This window comes from Tupaia chinensis, unplaced genomic scaffold, assembly GCF_000334495.1.
Source record: "Tupaia chinensis unplaced genomic scaffold, TupChi_1.0 Scaffold000238_1, whole genome shotgun sequence".
In the NCBI taxonomy this organism is placed as follows: Eukaryota; Metazoa; Chordata; class Mammalia; order Scandentia; family Tupaiidae; genus Tupaia; species Tupaia belangeri.
The window spans coordinates 3,152,636-3,162,142 of record NW_006159716.1 but is presented as its reverse complement, the minus strand read 5'-3'; the positions used below and the strand labels follow the sequence as shown (position 1 = coordinate 3,162,142).

Here is a 9,507-nt window from a genome sequence, read left to right as displayed (position 1 = left end):
CCCTTTCCCCTTGATTCATAACGTCTGTTCTGTCAAATATCAAATTTCCATGTATACACGAATTTCTTTCTCACCTCTCAGTTCTGTTGCCTTGGCCAATTTTCCATTCCAGCATCACACTGTAAATATTATAACTTCACAGGAAGTCTTTGGTTTCTGGTAAGGCAAAGCCATCCCCTATCCCCATAGCTTTGTTCTCCTTCAAATTTGTCTTCGCTATTTGTTTTGATTGTTTGCTGCTGCATAATGAACTATCCCAAAACTCAGTGGCTTAAAAAGCACCAAAAGATGAGACAGACAAGTCAGCTAAAATGTCTATGTATCATGGCGTGTGCCTAAAGAGCATCCGAAGAGGCAAAGTGAAGGGAGGGCCATTTTGCTTGGGGAAGGGCAGACCTTGAGGGAAAATGGTGCTGCTCACAGGTGAACAGTTCAGGTAAAGTAGGGGGCCTAAGCCTTCTGAGCTCTGAGGGGCAAGGAGTGGCACTCTGTCTTCCTCTTCTCCCTCATATCCCCCTCCTGTGGGGCCCGAGTTTCAGGGTGACTTGGTTGCCTTGGATACCTGGGTATGAGAAAGGGGCAGATGTACATTCCCGAGGTCACAGTTCTGGAGAGGTATCTTGCAGGAATAGCCCTCCACCTGAGATAGGGAGGGGAGGGGGAACCCAGGCCCTCTTATCTGGAGCTGCTGGATAATAGGCAAAGAGTCCCTTGAACTCCCCAGTTCTCAGCCACACTCCCGCAATCTCCTCTTACCTCCTAGAAGCTTGTATCAAAAAAGGTCATGCTTGGCCATTCTCCCCTAGTACCATCCCTATTCCTCAAGCTGTAGCCATGATTGCTTTCCCTTTTTTTTTTTTTTCAAAGAATTACTGTATTTATTTTTATTCATTTATTTTAGTTTGACCAGAGAAGGACAGAGAGAGAGAGAGAGAGAGAAAGTGAGAAAGCAAGCCGCCCAGTTCGGGACTTGAACCACAGTCAGTGCCCTTAGCCACCATACCACCTGCCAGCCCCACCATGATTGCTTTCTATGGTCATTATTTGTTCATACATCAACCCAAGACACACACACACACACAGACACGCACACATACAATGAGATCACCCCTCGGTCCGGCACCTGACCCTACAGGTCTGCACGGTCTGCGTCCCTGTGGAGCCATAGGCTGGGGGTAGACCACATTCTCGACACTGGGATCCTGGAGGGCCCACGATGGTAGCTGAGACATCACAGGGAGAAGTGCTGGCACTTAAAGGCCTGCCTCCCAGAGGAAGGCGCCATTCTCACAGACCAGCTCAGCAGACTCCAAAGCTCCTGCCCTACTCCTCTCAACCCACTCTCTCTGACCGTGAAGCAACCTGACCCAGGCCCTCTTGTGGGCAAGTTCGGTGCATTCTGACAACGTTCACAACAGCTGCCTGGGTGGGAGGCAGTGAGTTCCTAGGCCTGAGACTGAGGCAGAGACCATGTGGCTCCTGAGTGAGGTTTATAAAGGGGGTCAGACATCCCGTCAGCAGTGGGATTCAGTGCCCTTTAAGGTCTCTGCTGAGAAGCAATGGCTGCGATCCAAGAAATCTTCACCACGACTTAGCAGGACACCGCCCTTCTCCTCGCTTGGTTGGAATATCCCAGAGTTCAGAGTCACTCTACGGGGCACAATGTGAAAAGGGGGGTCCCATCCCAGAAGGGCCCTGTGACATGTACTTACACTCAGTGTGACTGAGATACAGTTAGCAACGTGGGTATGGTTTCTTTGGAGAGCAAGGAGACCAGACCAGTTCTGATGGAGCTATGTGGACAACCGTAGGGAAGAGCACTCCCCAACCCCACCCTGACTAGCGAGGGCAAGGGCAAGTGCTGAGGGAGACTCCTGACCAGAGCACAGCCCAGCCTTCCTCCTGGCAGGGTTATGAGAATCCCACCAGTGGGAGGGGAGTTAGAATCCAGAGGCCAGTCAGGAGAGGTGAGAACTGGGGTAGGGTTGGGGACAAGGCACAGTTTCTCAGCCTGGATACCGGGTCCTGAGAGAACAGTTTAGAGAGGGGCTTTCATGGAGTGAGGCACCAAGAGAGGAATTTGCACCATCTGTCAGGATTTCGTAGCCCCTGGTCAGGAAGGAAGTGCTAGCAACAGCCAGAGGTGAGCACTGGTTCACTCAGAGGCAGCGGGTCCCAGATCCTTATCTAGTTGGACTGTGTCCCAGTAGCACTCATCCCTGACCCTGGGGAAGGGAGAGGGCAGGTATCCAGAAATCTCCTCTCATCCCCATAGCCTGCCCATCACATCCCTCAGACTCAACGCTTCTGCCCTCGGGGTTGATAAGGACTTTCCTTTGCTCTCCATTCCTCACCTCCTATGCAGGAGGGGGTGACCCGTACTAGTGAGTAACTGGCTTTGCCACGTGGAAGTCATTCATCACTACTAGAGCAACTCTGAACCTTGTGAGCATTTGACAAGTGAGTCTTGTCTTCAGTTCCTGGGCTCCCCCTCCAGGGCAGTCAACTGGGAGGGTTGGGGTCTATTTCCAGCGATGCTGGCGTATTCCACAGTCAGAAAGGGATCAGGAGGGGGCTTCGGTCTGGCTTGGATGTTCACATAGATGGAGTCCTCAGTGCCGAAGTGGTTTAGATGGATGGGCGAAGCATAGTGGATATGGATATCCTCAGCGTCCTCGTCAGAGACCATCTGTTCATGGAAGCCCTGGGAATCAGAGAAGACAGGTGCCAATGATATGGATCACAGCTGGATGGTCCGTGGCCCTCCGAGTGTACAGAGCTACATGGAGGACAGGTAGAAGATAGGGGACAAGGTGCTGATCCTGAAGAGCCCTTGGGAATAAATGAGTGGAAAAAGTCGCTTCTGATGGCAGTGAGGTTACCATCACTTAACATGCTTAAGTGTGTGTACATGGGCCAGCAACATCATAATATATGATATGATGGCATGTTATAAATACGTAATCAAGCTGCACCCCAGATTTATTCAACCAAGTCCCTGGGGGTGGGGCCCAGGAAACTCTGTTTTAATGGTTCTCCCAGTGGCCTTTATGCACACTCAAATTCGAGTAGCATTGAGCTAGAAAAGCATTTGGGAGGAATATTATTCATAGAGTTGATTCCAGCATCACACAGAAGGGTGGCCTAGGTGGCTTAGATTCTCCCAATCCTGCAGTTCTATAATTCTGAGGGTCTCAGCTTTTAGACAGGGCAGACCTATTCAAAAGAAATCATAGTCCGCAGCCCTGCTGAGAGAGTTCCTAGGCAGCCTTGTTTCTGGTCAGGTGATACAGTTCCCCACTGTCGACTGGACCAACGCAGCCACCCCAGAGGTGGACTCATAAGCTAGGAGATACAGAAAGCTGTCTCTACCAGGGTCAAGGTTAGCAGTTGGGTCAACCAACTTCTCTCTGTGTGTAAGGGATTTGAATTGGGAAATATGAGGACAGGAAGCACGTCAATAGGCCACAGGGAAGCAGGGGATAAGCAATCACCATTGTGAGTCAAGGTTGAGAAAAAATAGAAACTATGAGTAAGCAGCAGCTGGGAAATTAAACAAGAGCAACAAAGGTCTCCTCAGGAAGAGTACTTTCCACTCACCGTGGTCTCCTTCTGGACTGAAAGTTCATTGTAGACGTGGTAGGACTCAGCCTCGCCTGCGAAGCAAATAGTCAAGGTTCAGGGAGGGCTCGCTCCCAACCCAGTGCCATGGAAACAAGAGGGAGGGGCTAGTGGTTCTGGCTAGGCAGAGGGACTCTGATGGGAAAGAGGCCAAGGGTGACCGGCAGACATGTTTGAGCCTGAGGCTGTCCCAAACACCCAGCACAGAGTACTACTCAGGGATGCTAGGGAGTGAAACAAACTGGCCATTCATAATTGATCTGCATATAAACAGTAAACTTGGGGCAGCAGGTGGTATAGCGGTTACATGCTGGACTCCCACATGGCCAACTCCAGTTGAAGTCCCAGACCAGTGGCTTGAAAATCACGCCAAGCACATGTGCGTGTGTGCCCAAGATCCCAAGAAGAGAATGGAGGAGAAGGAATTGTGGCGTAGCCATCCCTCCCAAGGGGTGATTTCTTACTTCACCGCTCACTGTCTCTGCACAGTCAGTGCCCTTAGCCACCATACCACCTGCCAGCCCCACCATGATTGCTTTCTATGGTCATTATTTGTTCATACATCAACCCAAGACACACACACACACACAGACACGCACACATACAATGAGATCACCCCTCGGTCCGGCACCTGACCCTACAGGTCTGCACGGTCTGCGTCCCTGTGGAGCCATAGGCTGGGGGTAGACCACATTCTCGACACTGGGATCCTGGAGGGCCCACGATGGTAGCTGAGACATCACAGGGAGAAGTGCTGGCACTTAAAGGCCTGCCTCCCAGAGGAAGGCGCCATTCTCACAGACCAGCTCAGCAGACTCCAAAGCTCCTGCCCTACTCCTCTCAACCCACTCTCTCTGACCGTGAAGCAACCTGACCCAGGCCCTCTTGTGGGCAAGTTCGGTGCATTCTGACAACGTTCACAACAGCTGCCTGGGTGGGAGGCAGTGAGTTCCTAGGCCTGAGACTGAGGCAGAGACCATGTGGCTCCTGAGTGAGGTTTATAAAGGGGGTCAGACATCCCGTCAGCAGTGGGATTCAGTGCCCTTTAAGGTCTCTGCTGAGAAGCAATGGCTGCGATCCAAGAAATCTTCACCACGACTTAGCAGGACACCGCCCTTCTCCTCGCTTGGTTGGAATATCCCAGAGTTCAGAGTCACTCTACAGGGCACAATGTGAAAAGGGGGGGTCCCATCCCAGAAGGGCCCTGTGACATGTACTTACACTCAGTGTGACTGAGATACAGTTAGCAACGTGGGTATGGTTTCTTTGGAGAGCAAGGAGACCAGACCAGTTCTGATGGAGCTATGTGGACAACCGTAGGGAAGAGCACTCCCCAACCCCACCCTGACTAGCGAGGGCAAGGGCAAGTGCTGAGGGAGACTCCTGACCAGAGCACAGCCCAGCCTTCCTCCTGGCAGGGTTATGAGAATCCCACCAGTGGGAGGGGAGTTAGAATCCAGAGGCCAGTCAGGAGAGGTGAGAACTGGGGTAGGGTTGGGGACAAGGCACAGTTTCTCAGCCTGGATACCGGGTCCTGAGAGAACAGTTTAGAGAGGGGCTTTCATGGAGTGAGGCACCAAGAGAGGAATTTGCACCATCTGTCAGGATTTCGTAGCCCCTGGTCAGGAAGGAAGTGCTAGCAACAGCCAGAGGTGAGCACTGGTTCACTCAGAGGCAGCGGGTCCCAGATCCTTATCTAGTTGGACTGTGTCCCAGTAGCACTCATCCCTGACCCTGGGGAAGGGAGAGGGCAGGTATCCAGAAATCTCCTCTCATCCCCATAGCCTGCCCATCACATCCCTCAGACTCAACGCTTCTGCCCTCGGGGTTGATAAGGACTTTCCTTTGCTCTCCATTCCTCACCTCCTATGCAGGAGGGGGTGACCCGTACTAGTGAGTAACTGGCTTTGCCACGTGGAAGTCATTCATCACTACTAGAGCAACTCTGAACCTTGTGAGCATTTGACAAGTGAGTCTTGTCTTCAGTTCCTGGGCTCCCCCTCCAGGGCAGTCAACTGGGAGGGTTGGGGTCTATTTCCAGCGATGCTGGCGTATTCCACAGTCAGAAAGGGATCAGGAGGGGGCTTCGGTCTGGCTTGGATGTTCACATAGATGGAGTCCTCAGTGCCGAAGTGGTTTAGATGGATGGGCGAAGCATAGTGGATATGGATATCCTCAGCGTCCTCGTCAGAGACCATCTGTTCATGGAAGCCCTGGGAATCAGAGAAGACAGGTGCCAATGATATGGATCACAGCTGGATGGTCCGTGGCCCTCCGAGTGTACAGAGCTACATGGAGGACAGGTAGAAGATAGGGGACAAGGTGCTGATCCTGAAGAGCCCTTGGGAATAAATGAGTGGAAAAAGTCGCTTCTGATGGCAGTGAGGTTACCATCACTTAACATGCTTAAGTGTGTGTACATGGGCCAGCAACATCATAATATATGATATGATGGCATGTTATAAATACGTAATCAAGCTGCACCCCAGATTTATTCAACCAAGTCCCTGGGGGTGGGGCCCAGGAAACTCTGTTTTAATGGTTCTCCCAGTGGCCTTTATGCACACTCAAATTCGAGTAGCATTGAGCTAGAAAAGCATTTGGGAGGAATATTATTCATAGAGTTGATTCCAGCATCACACAGAAGGGTGGCCTAGGTGGCTTAGATTCTCCCAATCCTGCAGTTCTATAATTCTGAGGGTCTCAGCTTTTAGACAGGGCAGACCTATTCAAAAGAAATCATAGTCCGCAGCCCTGCTGAGAGAGTTCCTAGGCAGCCTTGTTTCTGGTCAGGTGATACAGTTCCCCACTGTCGACTGGACCAACGCAGCCACCCCAGAGGTGGACTCATAAGCTAGGAGATACAGAAAGCTGTCTCTTTCGGGGTCAAGGTTAGTAGTTGGGTCAACCAACTTCTCTCTGTGTGTAAGGGATTTGAATTGGGAAATATGAGGACAGGAAGCACGTCAATAGGCCACAGGGAAGCAGGGGATAAGCAATCACCATTGTGAGTCAAGGTTGAGAAAAAATAGAAACTATGAGTAAGCAGCAGCTGGGAAATTAAACAAGAGCAACAAAGGTCTCCTCAGGAAGAGTACTTTCCACTCACCGTGGTCTCCTTCTGGACTGAAAGTTCATTGTAGACGTGGTAGGACTCAGCCTCGCCTGCGAAGCAAATAGTCAAGGTTCAGGGAGGGCTCGCTCCCAACCCAGTGCCATGGAAACAAGAGGGAGGGGCTAGTGGTTCTGGCTAGGCAGAGGGACTCTGATGGGAAAGAGGCCAAGGGTGACCGGCAGACATGTTTGAGCCTGAGGCTGTCCCAAACACCCAGCACAGAGTACTACTCAGGGATGCTAGGGAGTGAAACAAACTGGCCATTCATAATTGATCTGCATATAAACAGTAAACTTGGGGCAGCAGGTGGTATAGCGGTTACATGCTGGACTCCCACATGGCCAACTCCAGTTGAAGTCCCAGACCAGTGGCTTGAAAATCACGCCAAGCACATGTGCGTGTGTGCCCAAGATCCCAAGAAGAGAATGGAGGAGAAGGAATTGTGGCGTAGCCATCCCTCCCAAGGGGTGATTTCTTACTTCACCGCTCACTGTCTCTGTCTCTCTCTCTCTGGTGAATGCAGGTACCATATGGCTAAAACCTCTGGGGGGTCGAGGGGGAGTCTCACCCTTCCTGGCTCTTCCTCGGACTTTCCTGAGGTACAGCACCACGAGCAGGATGAGCAGCAGCAGCAGCAGTGCGGCGACCACCACACTGGGAATGATGAACTTCAAGTTGTCCTGGGTGCTTTGGAACACGGACCAGCCAGGTGAGGACAGTCAGAGCCCAGCCCCAGCCTCCTACCCTCAAAACCACCTAGCCCTGTGCCTTGGCCACTGACAGGCCTTGCCCGCTTCCAGCCTCTCCTGAGGTTTCAAACAGGTTTACATCGAGGAGACAAATTGCTCTTCAGCCAGGACTCACTGCTCCAGCAACAGCACTACCTGCTCGAGTGGCCTGGGGGCAGCCACTGGCCAAGGGCCCCACCCTATAGGCCATGCAGGCCAGGGCACGTCATCGCCCCTCAGAGCCCTGTCGTCTGCACTCACCTCCATCTGCACTCACCTCCCCATCTTCCTTCCCTTAACCATTCTCTGTCCCAGCTTTTCCTTGTCAGCCCTTCTCTGTGAGGTGCAGTTAGCAGAGTAAACTCAGAGCATTTTTCCAAACAGCTCTGCCAGACACTAAACGCACTTTCACAAGCCCTGACTTAAGTCAGAGGAAGAACACAAAGGTAGATTTTCTTACCTTAGAGGGCTCTTAGGAAGGTGTCTGGGTGTCAAGGGTCAAAGAGGAAGAGAGAGAGGTTCTAGGGACCTCTCTGGCTCAGTTCATCAGCACTACTTGGTTTCTGGCTTACTCTCTCGGGGCAAGGAACCGAGGTTTGCCAGAGCCGAGGGCTCAGGGTCTGCGCTGATGGAAGGTGGAGAGAGGGGAGGGCAGGGCAGAGGCAGGAAGGCACTGCCAGTCCCAACGGCAGGGCCTGGAAAGCCGTGGGCAGGGGTAGAACAGAAATCAGGCCACGGGGTGTAACTACGAAGAGTGCCCTTTCCCTGAATCCACTGCAGCTCTGGGAGCGCTTCCCTATTCTCACTGAAAGATGGAGAAGAGCCAGCGTCTAAAGAAGCAGGGCCTGGCACAAGGCGAAGCCCCTCGGCCTACAATTTCATTTAATCCTCATGACCCCCGTAATGATTGGTTCCAAACTAGGCATGGGTGTGTCCCCCACGACACACCCTCCTCAGATATTTGGTTGTCATATCTGGGGTGTCTGTGCCCCTGAAAGGTCAGGGACACCGCTAAACAGCCTACAGCGCACAGGGCACCCCACCCCCAGCACAGCAAAGAACGACCTGGCTCCCAAGGTCGACAGACATTTCTATCAGAATTAGAAACCCTAATGAGATGGAAATGTTATTGACCCATTTTTTCAGGTGAGAAAACTGAGGCTAGCGTGAACTGACCCAAAGAGACCTATCGGACTCCATTCCATCTCCTGAGAGCTAGGTATCTGTGGCAGTGGGTTGCTGGGGCATCTGGCCCAGTGGGCGGAGGGTGGGAGGGTTTGGGGGGTTGGGCGCAGTACCTGACAATGACAGGGCTGGTAGTAGAGGCTGGGACTGTTGTCTTGCTGCTCCTGATGGCGGGCGAGGCTGGAGCTGTAAGAGATGACAGTGAAGGGAGATCCTTACTCTCCAAGGCATCCCCTTCCAGCTCCAGCCCGGGGGAGGAGGAGCCCACAGGTAGCCTGGGATCAAGTGAGGACCCTGAGAGACACCACACTCCTGGGAACAAAGGGAGAGGTGGTGCTGACGTGACCCGAGTAGAGCTGGAGTTCCTTCACAGCCAGTGTCACAGTGCAAGTGTCTTTCGAGGCAGGCCACATTGTCCCTTGTATCTCCGGAACATTTCTGGTCTCTTCTGTCTTCATCGTTATTGAGCCTCTACCGCCTCCCTCTCCACTCCTCTTGTCTCCTCTAGATATATTTGTTTCATCCAGCAAAGCCCAGGCAGTGTCCCCTTCCTCTTGGGCTGGAGAGACATTGCTCTGGCTTTGTCTCGTGACCTGAGCCCTGCCTTCACTGGGACTCCACCCAGAGTGGCTCTGTTATGCCACCTGCCATCACTCTTCATTTGCATATCTGTCTTTGTGGCTGGGCTGTGGGCTCCTCCAGCCCAGGATCAGATCTCAAGGTCCTGGTCCCCCTTCCAAAGCCTAGCCTAGCCCTGTGCCTTGAAATGGGCACTGAACCAAAGCTTGCCCAGTGAAAGACTGAATCGCTGATCTGGGTTCTCCAGGCACCCGTCTGGATAAGTGGCCAGGCTGGTTC

The 9,507-nt window shown here is 52.5% G+C and overlaps 1 protein-coding gene across 1 annotated transcript in view; it reads right to left on the bottom strand.

Annotated features, from left to right (window-relative positions):
• Positions 1–4,119: 4,119 nt before the first annotated feature.
• The window catches only part of LOC102471537 (CMRF35-like molecule 5), a 7,591-nt gene continuing 2,203 nt past the window's right edge, over positions 4,120–9,507 (bottom strand). The window contains exons 3-6 of the mRNA XM_027771920.1: positions 8,763–8,835; positions 7,305–7,423; positions 6,731–6,786; positions 4,120–5,834 (exon numbers count right to left, since the gene is read on the bottom strand). Of these exons, the coding sequence (XP_027627721.1) occupies positions 5,604–5,834; positions 6,731–6,786; positions 7,305–7,423; positions 8,763–8,835 (479 nt within the window). The 3' untranslated portion in view covers positions 4,120–5,603. The remainder of the gene's footprint in view (positions 5,835–6,730; positions 6,787–7,304; positions 7,424–8,762; positions 8,836–9,507) is intronic.